This window comes from Rhinatrema bivittatum, chromosome 1 (assembly GCF_901001135.1).
Source record: "Rhinatrema bivittatum chromosome 1, aRhiBiv1.1, whole genome shotgun sequence".
NCBI lineage: Eukaryota > Metazoa > Chordata > Amphibia > Gymnophiona > Rhinatrematidae > Rhinatrema > Rhinatrema bivittatum.
In genome coordinates, this window is record NC_042615.1 from 161,761,187 (window position 1) to 161,781,112 (window position 19,926).

At 41.8% G+C, this 19,926-nt stretch overlaps 1 protein-coding gene across 3 annotated transcripts in view; it reads right to left on the bottom strand.

The window, feature by feature from the left end:
* Positions 1-18,428, bottom strand: part of WDR19 (WD repeat domain 19) — a 410,737-nt gene extending 392,309 nt beyond the window's left edge. Inside the window, exons 1-3 of one of the 3 annotated variants that reach the window (XM_029589326.1) lie at positions 18,280-18,428; positions 1,344-1,435; positions 794-859 (exon numbers count right to left, since the gene is read on the bottom strand). In XM_029589326.1, coding sequence (XP_029445186.1) covers positions 794-859; positions 1,344-1,435; positions 18,280-18,285 — 164 coding nt within the window. In that variant the 5' untranslated portion in view covers positions 18,286-18,428. Of the gene's footprint in view, positions 1-793; positions 860-1,343; positions 1,436-17,940; positions 18,073-18,279 lie in introns of those variants that run through there. The other 2 variants (XM_029589343.1, XM_029589335.1) reach the window with 2 other exon arrangements.
* Between the last annotated feature and the right edge of the window lie 1,498 nt (positions 18,429-19,926).

Sequence of the window (19,926 nt, forward strand, 5' to 3'; positions counted from 1 at the left end):
TCGCGCACACTGAGACTAGGTCAGTTTTAGAACAGCAATTTACATGCATGAAATCAATTTTATGCACGTAAATAGCTTCAAAAATTACTCCCAAAAAGAGCATAATTGTCCACATTTTGAGACTCTCTCTCTCTTGGCAAAAAAATCTTTGTGCTAAATGAAATTCCCAAACAAATGAGATATTTGGCTGTGTACAGTACAGCTGCTCTCAGCTCACCAACACTTAGGAAACTATACGAGAGATTCACAAAGTATGTAATGTTGGGCAGATGCTGAGCTTTGTTCTTTTATATAATGCCAATAAGGTATTAATATGTGGTCTAAGCATTTCACCTATGCAGGGGACATGACTTATATTAATAACATAAGATGTGCTGTGCTGTATCAGACCAAAGGTCCATTGAGTCCAGTATCCCATCTCTGACAATGGCAAATCCAGGTCACTAGGAAGTACCTGACAGATCCCAAAAGGCAAATCCATTAGGAAAGTGTTACTAAGAATGAGTCTCCAGTAACACAGGTCTCTTCATGCTGGCTGAGAGCTGGAAGGGATGTCTCCTTTAGGACAGTATTTACCAGCAGGGTCACTTTCTCCATGGTTCCAAATGCAACATCTCAACATGCTTCAAGACAAGCCTCCTACACTGCAGCCAGCAAAATCATTATATTTTAATTTAAGTATTGATATTAGTTTACTCTAGTCTTTAAAAGGAAATACAGAAAGGCTTCTAAGAGCTTGTGGTTAAAGATCAGTAAATTAAAGAGAATGCTACAAATTTACTGCTAGGCTTACCCTGGGAGGTTGATTTCATCTCTCTTTTGGCCATGGCGATCAAAGATTTTTACAGTGCGATCGGATCTGAAAACCAGATGATTGATAAAGTAAGAAACATGGGAAAGGATTTTTTTTTTTACACATAACGTGACAAAATGTTCATATTAGAGGAGGCTTACAGTATTATAATAGTCTGGGTCAGAAAGGTATATGAAAAGTCACAATTTCAAGGAGAAAGCTTATGTATGCCAGACAGAAACTACAGTGGCTAGCAAGCAAATTATTTTTAAATAAGCAATACACTTCAAAGATGTAGCATAAAGAGCTCTAGTCCCTTTCAGATGCACCAGCACAACACCCAAGAAATGGTTCCACAACCTGATTCTGAATGATAAGTCATGGATTTGTGATGTAACAATGTGTGGCATCTACTGGTATGTAACATATTGCAGGTCATGAGAAAAATGCTTGCAGGGCATTTAACGTGAATTGCTTTCACATCTGTCAATTACTGCTCTAAAAACACATCCAACAACAGTCATAATACTTAAAATTTGTGAACCCTTACCCTGTAACAGCAATGTAATTTCCTAACGTTTTCTGCCAGATATACCGAATAGGAGAACCAAGCAAACCTTTTTCTGTCAAAGTAAATACTTGCTGCAAAAGGAAAGAAATACAAACATTAACCTAAAGCATGTAGTGTCAAATTACACCAACAAGAAAACTACAAAGTTGCAAATTTCCATTGCATCTAGAGGGATTTATTACTTTGCAGGGGGTTTTGTTGTTAGTCTTTCAGAAGCTAATATTCAAACAGGGCTTATTTTGTAGACAAAAAGGAAGTGGAACTGTGGAGGGGGGTGAGATGGGTGCGGCCAGGGTCAGATGTGACCTATGCAAGGGGGCGAGACCAGGGCCAGGTGTTATATCTTTCTCTCATATACCAAAATCAAAGCTATATGGCTGCCCTTGTCTTAGGGTAAGCAACTCCAATATTCTCTATTCTCTGCGTCCTCCAAGGGCTGGAGGGACCATAAATAATCCATGCAACTACTGGCTCTGTTTTGTTTCTTCAGGGAGCGAGAACTAATGTACACTAACAGCTTTGCTCTGCTTTCTCAGGTCCCAAAAAAAAGAGATGACAGAACACTGCTCTGGGTTGTTCTGCCAGAAATTAAGCCCTCAGTAATGGACACAAAAAAGTCTGAAACTTGTGAGCAGTAGTGAGTGCTAATTCAAACCCTTTTTTGAGTCTGTTCTGTGCTCTGCAGTGTCTGTGTCAGTATCACCTCTTCCCCTTCTGTTCCCTACAATACAGGAGAGATGTAGGGGGAAAGCGGAACAAGAGGAGATAGCCTGGATTAAGGGGCAGAGTGGCTGTTTTCTTCTCTGTGTGCTCTAGTTTATTAGACACAACCAAGAATCTTGCTTTTCTATTTGATAGTGGTATGTCTTTTAGGCCTCAGATCCATTATTTGTTCTGGATATTATAAATTGCACATGCTATGCCATTTGAAATCTATATTAAGCGCCTAGGGTTACCAACTTTTCCATGGAGCAGGACTGGACACTGGGGGGCGGCCAGCTGCAGCCACTCCCCCCCCCCCCCCTTTCAAATACAGCACAGATTTTTTCCTCCTGTCTTTGGGGCTCAGTTAGATTTTCTTCTTCCTCTGCGACTTGCAGGAGGAGGGCAGCGCTAAGTAGGAACAAGTTCAGCACAGCTGTGGGAGGGGCAGAGGAGGAGAAGAGTCAAACTGAGCCCCGAAAACAGGCAGGTGATTGGAGCGCTGCCAGGCTGCCAGCACTGACTGGCCCCCTGGCCTTGCCTGACCAGGATTTACAGTTACCCTAGTAACCGGACACTGTACAACGGGTTGCAAAACCGGGCTGTGCAGTCGAAAACCAGGCAGTTAGTCACCCTATAAGCGCCTCTGATTTTCGCACGGTCGTACAGACATTTTTGCTCTCTCCTCTTCCCTGCAAGCTGCCTGGAAGGGAGGAGCGAGAGTAGAATACCCCTGCTGCTTTGCCTCTTAAGCCAGAACTGCATTCCAGGCCGTTCTCCCACAAATTAAGCACTGATTCAAAGCCATTTCCATGGGTAAAACAGCACTTTAAAAATGAAAAGTAGTAGTAATTATACCAGAAAAGACGTGCCTTGTTTGCTCACCTTTATACTATCATCAGTCACGGCACGGCCTATGGTAAACCAATGGGATATTCTGAGGATGTGTTTCACTACCTCTCAACTGCAGGGTAAAAATCCCCTACACTTTCCCTGCCTCTCCCGTGGGCCTCTGCAGCTTCCGGGCCACAGTCCATGATCATTGGTTCCAATCCCATTGACCTTGACCTTCTCCACTATCATTTAATATGGTTCGTGTGTGTTAAAACTTTAACTGCTAGAAAAGCCACGGGGGCTATTCTGATCTACCAGGCTCATATTCTCTAACAATACAATTCTGATTGTGACTGCATAGCAAATACACAACATGCTGGAATCATATTCATTGTGTCTTGTGGTGCAAATACTTCACATATATATATATACACACATGAACAATGTTAGTTTTAAGGCCCAACACTGAAAGACATAGAAGATAGTCAAGTAGTTTTGGTGTGAGGCAAGAGAAGGCATCTAAGGCCTTACCTTCACACAAAACCTACTCCATTTGAACCATAAGACTTTCAGATGGATTCCTTTCTAACACCAGAAGGACCTAAGAAACCTCATTAAAGAATCAGAAGAAGTAAATTAGCTCTCCCTCAACATGAGGACCAGAGACCAAATGTTGGGATTAAACAGCATTCCTGTGGGAGATCTGCTTATCCACCCCCATTGACCAAATAATTGTCATTTTGGCACTTTATTGTGGTCTGTTCTTGGCAAGAGGGTGGTCAAGAGGTTTGAGTGTGTTAAGTGGAAATCTATGCTGGGAGGGTTCCTACCCAGGATGGTTGGTGTTCTTGAAGTGCAGATCAGTGGTCTGGAGGTGGATAAATGACATCCCAAGGTGTGAAGCTGATCTCCTAGAATGTGTGTGGAATACATTCAGTAGTTAAAAGAGCTAAAATCCTAACTGTTCTGAAAAAATAAAAGCAGCAGATCCTGTTTCTTTGCAAGAAACACATTTGAGCGATCTTGAGCACATTAAGTTGCAGAAGTACTGGGTTGCAATGGTTTATCTTGCTTCTGCCTCTTCCAGACTGGCTGGTGTTGCAATATTAGTACATAAAAATTGCCATTGATTGTTAAACGGGAGATTAAAGATCTGAAGGACAGGTATTTGATTTTAGTGACTGAGCTTGATCATAAAACTTTAGTGTTATGCAATATATATGCTCTTAATTATATCATGCCTTTTTTGGGGGTACATACAAATTATTACTTCTATTTGTGGATGATGGCTTAATATTGGGAGAAGACTTTAATGTTGTCCGTGACCCCATATTGGATCGATCCGGGTTGGTTAAGGTGAGAAGTGCTTCCTGAGGAGGGGTATCTATTTTTTGGAAGTAGGGTTACAATTGATGGATGCATGGAAGGTGTTGCATCCTTTTGAGAGGAACTACACAAACTTATCAAGAGTTTACTCCACCTTTTGTAGATTAGGCTATATACTGGTTGGAAAGGATATTTTCTCAGGAGTCATAAGAATGGGTATTGATGAGATTGTGATTTCTGACCATGCTCCGGTTTGGGCCCAGTTTACTTATCAGGTGGGAGATCAATTGACACTTAGGTACAGATTTCCTTATTATTTGGCCAATGGTCCCCACTTTCAGGATTATGTGCAAACAAAATGGAAGGAATATACTTTTAACAACAGTAATCATGTAGATAATCCCATTCTGTTCTGGTATACTGCTAAGGCTGTTCTTAGGAGGGATAAGAACATAAGAACATAAGAAAATGCCATACTGGGTCAGACCAAGAGTCCATCAAGCCCAGCATCCTGTTTCCAACAGTGGCCAATCCAGGCCATAAGAACCTGGCAAGTACCCAAAAACTAAGTCTATTCCATGTTACCATTGCTAATGGCAGTGGCTATTCTCTAAGTGAACTTAATAGCAAGTAATGGACTTCTCCTCCAAGAACTTATCCAATCCTTTTTTAAACACGGCTATACCAACTGTACTAACCACATCCTCTGGCAACAAATTCCAGAGTTTAATTGTGTGCTGAGTAAAAAAGAACTTTCTCCGATTAGTTTTAAATGTGCCCCATGCTAACTTCATGGAGTGCCCCCTAGTCTTTCTACTATCCGAAAGAGTAAATAACCGATTCACATCTACCCGTTCTAAACACCTCTATCATATCCCCCCTCAGTCGTCTCTTCTCCAAGCTGAAAAGTCCTAACCTCTTTAGTCTTTCCTCATAGGGGAGTTGTTCCATTCCCCTTATCATTTTGGTAGCCCTTCTCTGTACCTTCTCCATCGCAATTATATCTTTTTTGAGATGCGGCAACCAGAATTGTACACAGTATTCAAGGTGCGGTCTCACCTTGGAGCGATACAGAGGCATTATGACATTTTCCGTTTTATTCACCATTCCCTTTCTAATAATTCCCAACATTCTGTTTGCTTTTTTGACTGCCGTAGCACACTGTACCGACGATTTCAATGTGTTATCCACTATGACACCTAGATCTCTTTCTTGGGTTGTAGCACCTAGTATGGAACCCAACATTGTGTAATTATAGCATGGGTTATTTTTCCCTAAATGCATCACCTTGCACTTATCCACATTAAATTTCATCTGCCATTTGGATGCCCAATTTTCCAGTCTCACAAGGTCTTCCTGCAATTTATCACAATCTGCTTGTGATTTAACTACTCTGAACAATTTTTTGTCATCTGCAAATTTGATTATCTCACTCGTCGTATTTCTTTCCAGATCATTTATAAATATATTGAAAAGTAAGGGTCCCAATACAGATCCCTGAGGCACTCCACTGTCCACTCCCTTCCACTGAGAAAATTGCCCATTTAATCCTACTCTCTGTTTCCTGTCTTTTAGCCAGTTTGCAATCCACGAAAGGACATCGCCACCTATCCCATGACTTTTTACTTTTCCTAGAAGCCTCTCATGAGGAACTTTGTCAAACGCCTTCTGAAAATCTAAGTATACTATATCTACCGGTTCACCTTTATCCACATGTTTATTAACTCCTTCTTACTTCTTATGTAGCTCAGAGGAGAAGAGATATTGGCAAACATTTATTGGAGTTGGATTGCCAGCTTCATTGAGCTAAGCATTCTTTGTCAATATCAAACTCCATATTAGAGAATATTATATGACTACACAGGTAGCGTTAAATTCATCAGAGAACTAAAAAGAGTTTTTTATACTATAAATTCAGGCCCTATCAATACAGTGACAAGGCGGGTAAGTTCATGGCTAACATGATCAAGACAAATGGCTGTTCTAAATATGTATCTCCATTAAAAACCAAATCAGGTAGGGTGGCGCTGTGCAACGGATTTCAAGATGGCAGCCTAATCTGTTAGCTCATCTCCCTCGGTCGCTCAAAACAGCTAAATACTGGGCTATTTTTGAAAGATTATCATCATCGCCGGGTTCTATCATTCCAATGCACTGCCCAGATGACAACTAAGCACAAAACTGCAGACCTGCGACAATTTTCGTACAACAAATCGCAAGACGACTCGGCTGCCGCTGAACCTGAGAAGGCCACAGAGATTTCTATGGAGGTGGACATGCAGGGGCCTGAATAGGAGACATTGACGATACCAGATGACCTAAACCTGACGACCTGCACCAAAATAAGTCAGTGGTTCCTGGACTTATGCAGAGATATGAGACAACATAAACAGGAACTCCTGCGTTCCATAACAGAGGTAAGGGAGGATTAAGCTTCCCTCGGGCACCGAGTCGATGAAATGGATTTGCAATTGGATGGCCAGGTGGCAACTATAAATGTGATGATTGCGCAGCAAAAACAGCTAGGCACTGACCACCACATCATCGAAGAGAAGATTGAGAAACTGGAAAACAGGTCCAGGAAGAACAATCTACGTAATAGAGGAGTACCTGAGCTACCCGAGTACTCTGATACGTTGGCGGTAGCACTAAAAATCTGCAATCATCTTTTAAGTAATCCAGATGAAAGGGGAGCGGATAATGATTCTTCAGCCACCATAATAAAAACGGAAAGGGTGCACCATGCTTTAGGTCCGCAGACAATTAACAAGCCCAGGGACATCATTTTATGCTTCCTCAATTTCACTCAGAAATCGGCAGTTTTTGAAGCAGTAAAGAAACAGTCTAGCCTGAAATGAAAGAACATGAGATCGCTATATATGAAGATCTAGCACCCAGTACGCTCAGGAAAAGATTTGAGCTTCAAGAAGTTAATAACTCACTTCATGAAAAGCAGATCCGGTACCGTTGGGTTTTCCCTTCGGTTTACAGTATGTGGTCAAGGGTGTTACCTATAAAATTAAAACTGTCTCTGAGGCACAAGAAGCCTACTAGCAAGCAGAAATGGCTATTGTTTTCTCAATTGCTACAACTGCCACGTCCACACCCATAATGGATATACACCCCAGATGGCTACAAAACGGCAAGGGAGGCCAAAGATTAAGACGCCACTCAGAAGAAACACAATCAGCGATGTCAGACCAGGGCTGAGCTAGTGGAAGATTACTACTGGATCTCACTTCTGTATTGTAAGAAAGACAGATGTAGTAAGCCGCCTTGATAGGAAGTTTTGAGTTTATAGCACTAAATGCATCTTTAAATTTTGGTTGCACCTCAATAGTGACTTTTGTGGGAAACTATAAATATGTCTCGAGGTATTATATTATGGCGTCACCACTATTATGTTACTGTTCAAAAGAGAGACTGGGGGGAGGGGCGCTCTTAGCACCATCTTGTTCTGGCAGGGCTCTCCACCCTCAGAGGGCCAGGAAGGTCAACAGGCCTATACAGAACAGAGATACTAATGATTTAATTGATTGCTGTTGCATTTTCATCTATTTTTGGATTGCCCTTTCCATTACTGTTATATTTCTGGTGTTTGTTTCTGGAGTAGTAGATTTAAATTATGAATAAGATACGAGTATTATCTATTAATACTTAAGGTCTTAATATAAGCAGAAAGAGACATTTAATATATAATGAATGGAGGATATATATAGCTAGCATAGTTTTCTTACAGGAGACACACTTAAAAAAGCATCATGAGTACTTATCTCCACTGACATTTTCTCAAAAATTCTTCGTGTCCAGTACAATCCACACTAAGTATACGGGTGTGGCTCTCTAACTCTCTTGTTTGTGAATGCCTATCCCACTATGCTGACCCAAATGGTCGCTTTCTTATCCTCAAGATTATAGTAGGTGTGGATGTCTACACTCTGGTTAATCTCTATACTCCCAACATCAATCAGAGCCTCTTTTTCCAAAACCTTAGTAAAATGCTAACTAAACATGCAGAAGGGACTTTAATAATAGGAGGAGATTTTAATTTAACGTTAAACCCCTAGTTGGATACTTCTAAATCACAAACTATTGTTAGTTCCATAGTCAGGAGAGAACTACATACCTTTATGTCTCACTGGAATCTGATTGATTATTATTATTATTATTTATTATTATTTTTATTATACCGAATTTCATGATAGGAATCACATCAACCCGGTTTACAATTAACAATGTGAGTAAAGGCAAAGAGTAACAAAGTAAAGAACATTTCCCAATTCAACATCAAATATAGTATGAAACTTAAAAATATTATAACACTATTTAGGATGTGAGAAAGTTACAAAGAACAAGGAAAAATAACTAGGATATGAAAGGGGAGGAAATTGTAGAACGAATATTAACATTTTGGCCAGCTGTATCAATTAATAAATATGTATAATATTATAAAATATAGATGTGTAGCAAAAATGATCAAATATGATACTGTTGTGAAGTATAATAAAATGTTGCTGTGACTGCGTGCGAAGTTAGTGGGATTTTTATTACACTTCACTAACTTTTATGTTTGTGCTGATGAGTGGAGAATTTAATCCAGTTCTGGGAAAGCTTTTTTAAAAAGCCAAGTTTTTAGTCTTTTCCTAAAAGTTGGAGCGCATGGTTCTTGTCTTAAGTCCGGTGGGATGGAGTTCCAAAGGATTGGACTTGCTGATGAGAGAGCTCTTGAACTGTAGGATTTATGTTGGTAGGTTTTGGCATGTGGAACCTGAAGTGATTCTTTGTAGTGTTCCCTGATGGGTCTGTCTGATGTGTGTTTTTTAAAAGGGATTTGTAGGTCGAGTTGAGTGTGTAGATGGATGTTCTTGTAGATAATCATGATTGTTTTGTACATAATTCTGAAGTGGATCGGTAACCAATGAAGGTCTTTGAGGATGGGGGAGATGTGGTCGATTTTCCTGGAGTTTGTAAGGATTCTGGCTGCTGTGTTCTGTACCATTTGTAGAGGCTTGGTGTAGTAAGCTGGGAGGCCTAGTAGTAAAGAATTGCAATAATCTAGTTTGGAGAAGATTATTGCTTGCAGGATTGATCTAAAGTCATGCGCGTGGAAAAGTGGCTTTATTCTTTTCAGGATATGTAATTTGTGGAAGCAGTCTTTGGTAGTTCTGTTAATGAATGGTTTGAGGCTAAGACGATTATCTAAGAAAGCTCCTAGATCTCTTACATGGGTGGTTTGTAGGGGTGTTGGAGGCTTTGAGAGTGTATTGTTGTTTTCAGGTGCTATAAGGAGATATTCCGTTTTCGACACATTAAGGACTAGGTTAAGGCTGGTGAGGAGGTGTTTGATTTCTAATAAGCAATTGTCCCAGTATTCCATTGTTATCGAGATTGATTCTTTTATAGGGATCACAATCTGTACGTCGTCAGCGAAGAGAAGTGTTTCAGGCTTAATTTTGTGAGTAGTTGACAAAGTGGTAGAAGGTATACATTAAATAGAGTGGGTGACAGGGAAGAACCTTGTGGCACCCCTCTGGTGGAGGGGTGATATTGGGATTCTGTATTATGTATTTTGACCCTATAACCTCTGTTTTCCAGGAAGGTTTTGAACCATGTTAGTGAGGTAGCTGTCACTCCAATATTTGCCAGTTGTTTTAGAAGGAGGTAATGGTTGACGGTGTCAAAGGCCGCCGAGAAGTCGAGGAAGATTAGTAAAAATGCTTTGCCTTTATCGATTCCGGAGAGGAGGAAGTCTGAGAGTGAAAGAAGTAGTGTTTCTGTGCTTGCAGCTTTTCGAAAGCCATATTGGTTTGGAGACAGAATTCCGTGGTCTTCCAAGTAGTTGGAAAGTTGAGTGTTCACCAATTTTTCCATTATTTTGGCTATGAATTGATGTGTGGAAACATCAATTCCCATCATCCAGGGTCTATACCTTTTTCTCCTCCCCACATGATACTTATTCGCAAATTGATCTTATCCTTATTGATAAAACTTTAATAAGCAGAGTATCAGAGAGAGACATTGGAAATATATCCTGGTCAGATCATGTACCAGTCTGGTTTGATTGGTTATTGGTGAATAATGATAACGGTTTGAAGTGTTGGCACTTAAACGAACAACTGCTTCAGGATACATCCTTTTGCAAGACACTTGGGAAGAACCTAAAGGAATATTTTCAAATTAATACTAATTATGAACAATCACCAGGAGTAATATGGGAAAGCTCTAAAGTAGTAGCGAGGGAATTATTAATATCGTACGCAGCAAAGTTTGGAAAGAACGGGAGAATATAAGGGATCAGCTAAACTCTGAAATTACACGACTCTCAAGATTACAAATGCATTCTTCTACCAAATCAGTAAGATCCCAATTGCAGATAGCCAGAGCAGAACTCCAGACCCTTGATAATTCCATAGAAACATAGAAACGACAGCAGAAGAAGACCAAATGGCCCATCCAGTCTGCCCAGCAAACTTTCATACTTATTTTTCTCATACTTATCTGTTACTCTGACAGTTGAGGTCAGGGCCCTTATCGGTAACTTTTTGGTTCTAATTTCCTTCCATGCCCACCAATTGATGTAGAGAGCAGTGCTGGAGCTGCATCAATGTGAAGTATCAAGCCTATTTGGTTAGGGGTAGTAACTGCGGCAATAAGCAAGCTACTCTTACGCTTATTTGTTTGCCCCTCCTGAGCAATTTAGTTCTTGTTGGTGTTTGTCTGAATATAAATCATCTTTTCTTCATTCCCCCCTGCTGTTGAAGCAGTGAGCTGCGCTGTACATGTATTCAAAGTGAAGTATCAGGCTTGATTGGTTCGGGGTAGTAACCGCCGTAACAAGCAAGCTACTCCCACGCTTATTTGTTTTACCCAACTATGTAATTCAGTCCATGTTGGTTGTTTGAATATAAATCCTCTTTTCTTCATTCCCCCTGCCACTGAAGCAGAGAGCTGCTTGGATATGCATTGAAAGTGAAGTATCAGGCTAATTTGGTTTGGGGTAGTAACCACCGTAACAAGCAAGCTACTCCCACGCTTATTTGTGAATGCAGATCCTTTTTCCCACATTTCCTCTTGCCGTTGAAGCATAGAGCAATGTTGGAGTTGCATTAACCGTGTGTATGTTTATTGAATAAGGATATTCATCTCCAGGTAGTAGCCATCATTTCACAAAGTCTGTGTTTTTGAAACACAAAACCCTGGTCTTTGTGCGACTTCTCCATAATGTATTAGTGATATGAAACCATACCGTTTGATGATCACTGGTGCTGAGGTGGGCACCCACCTGGATATTATAGACAATATCTCCATTAGTGAGCACTAAATCGAGTGTAGCTCCCTGCCTTGTAGGCTCCATTACCATTTGTTTGAACAGAGCCACTTGCATGGCATCCACTATCTCTCTACTACTGTTAGAGTCTGCAGAAGGGATTCTCCAGTTTACATCCGGTAGATTAAAATCTCCAACAATCACCACTTCGCCCTTCTTACTTATCTTTTGGATGTCTTCAATCAGATCTCTGACTAGTACTTCTATTTAATTTGGAGGACTGTAAACCAAGCCAATAAAAACGGATGCCCCATCATCTTTTTTTAGGACAGTCCATAAAGCTTCTTCTTTGCCCCATTTTCCCTGCAGCTCGGATGCTTGGATATTGTTTTTGACATAAAGAGCCACTCCTCCCCCTTTTCTGTCATCTCTGTCCTTCCTTAATAAGTTATATCCCAGTATGGTAGTATCCCAATCACGTGAATCCGTGAACCACGTCTAAGTGACAGCAACAATGTCCAAGTCCATCTCTACCATTAGAACTTGCAGGTCTGGGATTTTATTGCCCAAACTACGATCATTTGTGCACATAGCTTTCCAGCTATTCTGGTACAGGTTAATGCTTTTCTTGGACTCTTTATGTGACTTATTTAGCTGACTTTTGTTATCCACTTTGCCCTTTTTTATTGCATTTGTATTTGGGGGGTGAAATTCTAATGTCCTACTGTCACTGACTGTTTGAATAGCATTTCTACTGACACTGACACTGACTATTTGAATAGCATTTCTGGTGGCCGATGATCCTGGGAGGCTTTTAACTGTAGTGTTTCCCTCGGTGAGAGTTTCCAGATTAGTGCCTCTGATGACAGAGTCACCCAGCATAGTGAGCTTCTTTTGGTTACTGGTTGTATTATGCAGTTTCTGAATGCATTGGGGTTCTTCTTTCTTTTCAGATAACACGTCAATCTCTTTCTCAAGAACGTCTTCGATATTTAATACAGAGAAGGCGTTTTGTGCTTGTGTCACTTGATACAGCGTGTGTCTCCTCATCAAAGGTCTAATTCTATCAGAGCTCACTGTAATCTTTTTGTTTTTTGAGTTTCTTAATGCCCTGTGTGAGTGGGAGGGTAGACTTGTGGGCTGCACAGCTGACAATAATGGTTTTATCCTACTTGAGCCCACTGTAAATCCATTTTTCCTTGACTTTTGTTTTTTTTTGTGGCAATGGGGAATTAGTTCCTGAATAATGTAAAGTGGGTGAAGCTTTCTTTATTGCAGCTAATTCAGCTTTAACTTTAGCCAGCTTCTTTTCAAGGAAGAGAGTTCTGAACAAATACGGCAAGCCCTAACTTTCCAGATGATTTCTCTCAGAATAAAGGCTCCACAATAGTTACATTGGATAGTCCTCCTTTTGGTAAATTTATTTGATGGATAACACCTAAGGAAATACCAATTTACTAATTTATCTTGTTGCCAATTATCAGGCCGATACAGTAAGGAGCGGTAGGAAGAGCTGCGTTAGTGCCGGGCGCACCCGCGTTTGCTGCACGCACAGTCCAGCTCACCTACCGCTCGATACTGTATGTAAATAGCTTGCAAATGCAAGCTGCGTCTTAGAAGCGTCCGTGAAGCGTTAGGCCCGCGCAACCCATTTTACTGTATAGAGCGCTATACAGTATCCTGGGTGCGCTGGCCTAACGCTTCACGGACATGCTGGTATCTGTCATTTCAAATGACATTTGAAATGACAGATACATATGACATTTGAAATGACCGATACATATGTCATTTCAAATGACATTTGAAATGACAGGTACCAGGAAGTGGACGGTTCTCCTACGCTCAGGATTGCCAGTCCTCTCTCCCCTCCTCCCGAAGCAAGGCGCGAAAAGCAGCCTTGCTTCGGGAGAAGGGAAGAGAGGACTGGCAGTGTAAAGCAACGAAGCGACTTACTTTTTTTGCAGCCCCCCTCTGGAGACGGACATCGGCGACGACAACCGCGGCTCCCCTGCCTCCAGCTGCCCGCGAAGATGGACGCATCGCACGGGCGAAAGCGGCCCCTGTGCGTGCAATTGGGCTGCTCAAGACGTGACCGAAATGGCCCTCCCCAGACCCGAAAACGAATTGGGGTCAAAAAAAAATGTTATGCACTCCCCTAATTTGCTCCATAAGACGCAGAGACGCCTGGGAACAGAGCCGGTTTAGCACACCTTTTTTTTTTTTTCCCCCCCCTCTGAATCCTAGGTGCATCTTATGGAGCAAAAAATACTGTATGTGAATTCCTTATCAAGGGGATGGAGCGTACGCCAGCTATCCACTAGGTGTAAAGCAGAATGTAAGTAAGGCAATCCCTTGCCAGAGGCCAGTGGAAGCACCTGTGATTGCTGCGATCTATCTAATCCAGCATCCATGACACAAAGTCCCCTCCTAGGATCACAAGAAGATGCAAGTGGCACTAAAATTTGGACCAATTTCTGAAAAAATACATGGGAGTAATTGTTAAGTGCATATATATTACATAACACCACTGGCCTCCTGCAAAGGACACCCTCCAGTACCACACAGCGACCTTCCAGATCAGCAGTGATTCACGCATCCTGAAACAAAATAGATTTCCCCACCAAGATTGCCACACCCGCTTTTCTGGAAGCAGAATGAGCCGCAAAAACTTTACCCACCCACTAGCAGCATAACTTTAAATGTTCAGCCACATCGAGGCGCGTTTCCTGTAACAGCGCAATATGCACTTTCCAACGCTGTAAAACCTTAAAGCGCTTAGTTACACAGCCCAAACCACATACATTCCAGGTGGCATAGCATGTAGTCTGAGTCATAATATCCCACAAATTATTAGCAGACACGTGATTTGCAGAATAAAGAATATGAATAATCGTGGGACTGGGCCCCTCAGCCTAGGCCCTAGTCCCAGCAGAAAAAAAAAGCAACTTCTGCTCTGAGAGGACTGCCTGCAATACCCGTGATCCGGGAAACTATAGACCGGTGATCCTGACTTCAATGCCGGTAAAAATTGTGGAAACTATTACAAACAATAAAATCACAGACCATATAGATAGATATGATGTAATGGGATACAGCCAGCATGGATTTACCCTAGGGAAGTCTTGCCTCACAAATCTGGAGGGGTGAATAAGTATGTGAAGAAAGGTGAACCAGAAAATGTGGTGTATTTGGATTTTCAGAAGTTGTTTGACAAAGTCCCTCATGAGAGGCTTCTAAGAAAACTAAAAATTCATGGGATAGGAGATCCTTTTGTGGACTGCAAACTGATTAAAAGACAGGAAACAGTAGGATTAAATGATCTGTTTTCACAGTGGAAAAAAGTAAACAGTGGAGTGTCTCAGGGATCTGTACTTGGACCTGTGCATTTTAACAAATTTATAAATGACCTGGATAGAGGTACGAGCGAGATGATCAAATTTGCAGATCACACAAAATTATTCAGAGTAGTTATATCTCAAGCAGATTGTGATAAAATGCAGGGAGACCTTGAGAAACTGGAAGATAGGGGAGATGAAATATAGTGTGGACAAGTGCAAGGTGATGCATATAAAAGAAAAATAACCCATGTTGTTATTTTGTCGGTGAAAATAACCCATGTTGTTAATTTGTCGGTGAGCTCCCCGACAAATTAAAAATTGCAACAATTAAACCCATAATTAAAAAAAAGAACCTCAATCCAGATGATCTGAACAACTACCGCCCAATCTTGAACCTACCACTACTCGCCAAACTAACAGAAAAGCAGCACTTAAACAACTCAATGAACATCTCGAAACCAACAACATATTACACCCCACACAATATGGTTTCAGAAAAAAATCATAGCACAGAAACCTTGCTACTCAACTTATCAAATACAATTATAAGAGGTTTCGACAACGGCCAAAGATACATCCTCATACTCCTCGACCTCTCCGCCGCATTTGACACGGTGGACCACAAAAGCCTAATCTTCAGACTTGCTGACATTGGTCTAACCTATATATCGACCAACCTCGTAGGATCATAGGGAGACAGCGTGATTGGCCCACAAATTTGACGTCAAAGGTTTATTAGACAGCTGAGTAGAGAGAGACGCCGGATTTGTAAGTGAAGGCGTCGCTCACAAGAATGAGATTTTGAAGCGAAACCGTCCATAGGTAGTCTCGGTTCCATTCCAGTTCCCGCAGCCCCTGAAGCAGGCAACCGCCGAAACATGGACCATGTCGGGCTGGCAGACCGGACCTGAACCCAACCGGATTTAGTGGTAAAAAATTCATGCAGCAAATGTACATAAGCTTTCAAGCAATTGAAGGTAAAGGGTCGGTCTGCTACACGGGTAAAACTGATGAGAGAATTGGGCAGTGGACATTTTAGTAAAAAATAAAAAATGAAAAAACTGTTGTGAATAAACAATAAAGAATAAAACACGGGAGCCGACCAGAGGGAAGCAGTCAGAACACAAGACTGCTTCAGGGTCGGCACCCGCACATATGTCCTCATAACGAGCAGTTACCTTGTTATGTGGTAGGTTGCAGAGACATTGGTCTAACCGGCAAAACTCTAGACTGGTTTACAAAACACTAAAACATTAAAAAAAATAACTCAAAACTTGGCTCTTCAAACAAGCCTTCAAAGATGGGATCGGCTAATCACCCACACCACAAATGACACCCCACAAATGGCACCCCATTCTTTTGTTAAACCATATTACAGACAGTTAACACATTACCTCTGTCGAGAAACTCAATCTGTTGCTATTGAATCTGTCGGTCAGAACCTAGTTGCACCCGTTTTTATAACTGCTGCTATAACCTGTCCATACCTGTTGTTAATCCTGTTATGTTTTTATACCAGTTTTCTAGTCATGTTATTATACCAGTTATTTCGTTATCTGTAATCGATGGTTTGCCAAGTTGATGTTATTCAAACGGTTGCTGCACATGTAATTCGTTGTTTTAAATGTAAACCGGAGTGAAGGTCCCTGGCTAAACTTCAGTATATAAAAACGTTCAAATAAATAAATAAAATAAATAAATAAATAAATGTTGCAGCTAGCACGATGTTAGGTTGCATTTTAGGAATTACCACCCAGCTAAGAGTTCTGGGCATCATAGTTGATATTACATTGAAATCATCGACCCAGTGTACTGTGATGGTCAAAAAAGTAAACAGAATGTTAGGAATTATTAGGAAGGGAATGGCAAATAAAACGGAGGATGTCATAATGCCTCTGTATCGCTCCATGGTGAGACCGCACCTTGAATACTGTGTACAATTCTGTTTGCCACATCTCAAAAAATATATAGTTGCACTAGGGAAAGTACAGAGAAGGGTGACTAAAATGATAAAGGGGATGGAACGGCTCCCCTACAAGGAAAGGTTAAAAGGTTTAAGGCTATTCAGCTTGGAGAAGAGACGGCTGAGTGGGGATATGATAGAGCTCTACAAAACCAAGAAAAGACTTAGGGGCCAATACAATACAGTGCTCTCAGCCAAGCACACTGTTTAACCAGTGGTTGGACGCGGGTTTTGGATGCGTGTCGACAACCCGTTATTCTATAAGAGGATTAGCACATCCAAAACACACATCCAACCCCCCCCCCCCCCCCCCGCGAAATTAATAGCACTCATCACATGCATGTGATGAGACTATTTGCTATTCTCCCCAGATCCAAAAAAAAGTACACCCGACCCGCACATTTTTACACTCAGAAGTTAATGCCTGCCCACAGCAGGAGTTAATTTCTGAGCAGCCCAAAAAAGTGTACAGAAAAGCAGAAAATATTGCTTTTCTGTACTTCCTCTGAACTAATATTGTGGCGATATTAAGTTGGAAGAACCAAAATGTTTTAAAAAAAATATGCCGGTGGTCAGGTTAGGAAAAAGGACACTCAATTAACGAGCATCCATTTTCCTAACCCGTGGCTGTACACAGGTTAGGAAACGCTCGTAAAATTGAGCATCCGTTTTCCTAACCCACTGGGTGCCTGCTGCCAAGAAGACACTTAGGGGCGCACAGATTTATTGCATCAGCCCCTTAAATGGGTAAATATGAAATGGTTATTTACTCTTTTGGATAATACAAGTACTAGGGGACACTCCATGAAGTTAGAAAGTAGCACATTTAAAACAAATCAGAGAAAATTCTCTCTCACTCAATGCACAATTAAGCTCTGGAATTTGTTGCAGGAGGATGTGGTTAGGGTAGCTAGTGTAGATGGGTTTTAAAAAGTTTTGCATAAGTTCCTAGATAAGTACATAAACTGCTATTAATCAATATAAAATAGCCACTGCTTGTTGCCAGCATGGGAATCTATTTGTTTGGCTACTTGCCAGGTACTCGTGACTGTTGGGGACAGAATACTGGGCGGCTTGATAGACACTTAGTCTGTCCCAGTATGGCATATCTTATGTTCTTTTGTTAATATTCACAAGCATACTCACATACAAGATGCGTGTTTTGGCCTGTTTGTGATACCATAGAATTGGAGATCTCTGTGGATCACGGGGACCAAGTTCGTCAATCCCAGACTTCCAAATTCTGCTTCTCCTCAATCTGAAATACTGCAACACCAAGATCGAGTCGCCTCTGATCGGTAATTGCAAGCCTCTGAAACCGCTCTGGCTCCCCCTCTTGGAGCAGGCCAAGATTTATAGCCCTGACTGGTGGACTCCGCCTACGCTGGCTAGAATACTCTGGGCGCCGTCAGACTCGGGTCTTTTCTCCGGTGCTCGCTGCTGTCAGCAGAGACAGGGGAGAGACACGGTAACCGCACGCCTTACCTTCATCTTCACCCTCCAACGCCAAGTCGCGCAGCTCCCGCCGCCGGAGCCCTGCTAAAGTACCACAGGCCCAGGAAAAGCGCATGCTCGTCACTATAGCGATCAACCCCCTCCGCTCGCGCACTGTGGCGTCTACCCTGTTACCAAGGGGATCCGTCCGGGCAGCGAATCAGAAGTCGCTGGAAGCGCACTCGTTCCCCCTTGCGCGGATTGAGCTATTTCCCGTCGTTCCTATGTACCTATTTTCCAGGAGATTAATAGGAAGGGTGGAAGGAAGGGAGGGGGAGCCTTGAAACTAAAGGTCGCAGATTGCCAAGTCCTGGTTTCCCCAGCCACCACTGTGGTCCTCAACGTTGGGGGGGCTAGCTAAAATTATATCACCTCACCACACCCACCTCCATAGTATTACGCCCTGCTTTAAAATTGGCTGTAAAAAAAGTAGTTTCACACATCTAGTAAAACTATTAAAAATTGATAGCCTCATTCAACTAATTCTATAAGGCTATGAGAGTGAAGATTGGAATATATATAGGAAGGGACAGAATGTTAATATAAATCCTGCACCTCCAGTTCTGTAACACTGTGCATCCACTATGTTTCCCTTACAGCTCATCATAGAAAAAAAATATTTTCAAATTCTAGTGTCGTCCCCTTGTGCACCCTCTATAAATGTTTGTGCCTGAAGACAGCTTATCTGTTTACTCGAGTCTGGCAGTTATGCGTGCACTGTGCAATCTTTCTAAGGTTTTTTTGTTTTTTTTAACATACTGCGAGTGGCGTTCATTGTGCATTTTTTTGTTATATCACACGGAGGAAAATTCCCTGCGTTGGTTTAGAGATGCAGTATCGGTGAAGAAGTAGGCCGGACTGGATTGTCGTGCCCTCAGGGTGAATAGAGCTGCCCAGTACCTACAGGCACAGTGACATACTGAGGGTCTCTGGCGAGTGGCGCCTAGGAGCCAATGCATTTCTGTGCCTCTCCAGCTCCCCCTCCCCCTTCTACTAAGGCTCAAGATCACAGAAAATCAGTGGCAGCAAATGACATTTCCTCATATCACACCCACCTCCATCTTATGGGCACCCTGCTTTAAAATTGGCAATAAAAAAAGTCTCACTAAGAAAGTCCAAAGAGTCTTCTCCGTAATTTAAAAAAGTTGGCTAGCTTCACACATCTAGCAAAACTATTAAAATTTGATAGCCTCATTCAACTAATTCTATATGGCAATGAGAGTGAAGTCTGGAATGTATATAGAAAGGACAGAATATTAATACAAATCCTGCACCTCCAGTTCTGTAACAATGTGGATCCACTGAAATTCCCCCACCAATGGAGGTTGGATGTTTCGCTTACAGCTCATCATATAAAAAAAATATTTTCAAATGCTAGTGTCAGCCCTATGTGTGCTGTGATTGCTGCCGAGATAATTGTGCATCCCCTATAAATACTAGTGCCTGAAGACAGCTTGTATTCTCCTAGGACAAGCAGGATGGTAGTGCTCACATATGGGTGACCATCAGATGGAGCCCAGCCCAGAAAACGTCTGTCAAAGTTTCTAGAATTTTGACTAGGCATACTGAGCATGCCCAGCATGCCACTATCCACGCATCCACACACGGTCCCTCTTCAGTCTCTTCTTTTCTGCAGAG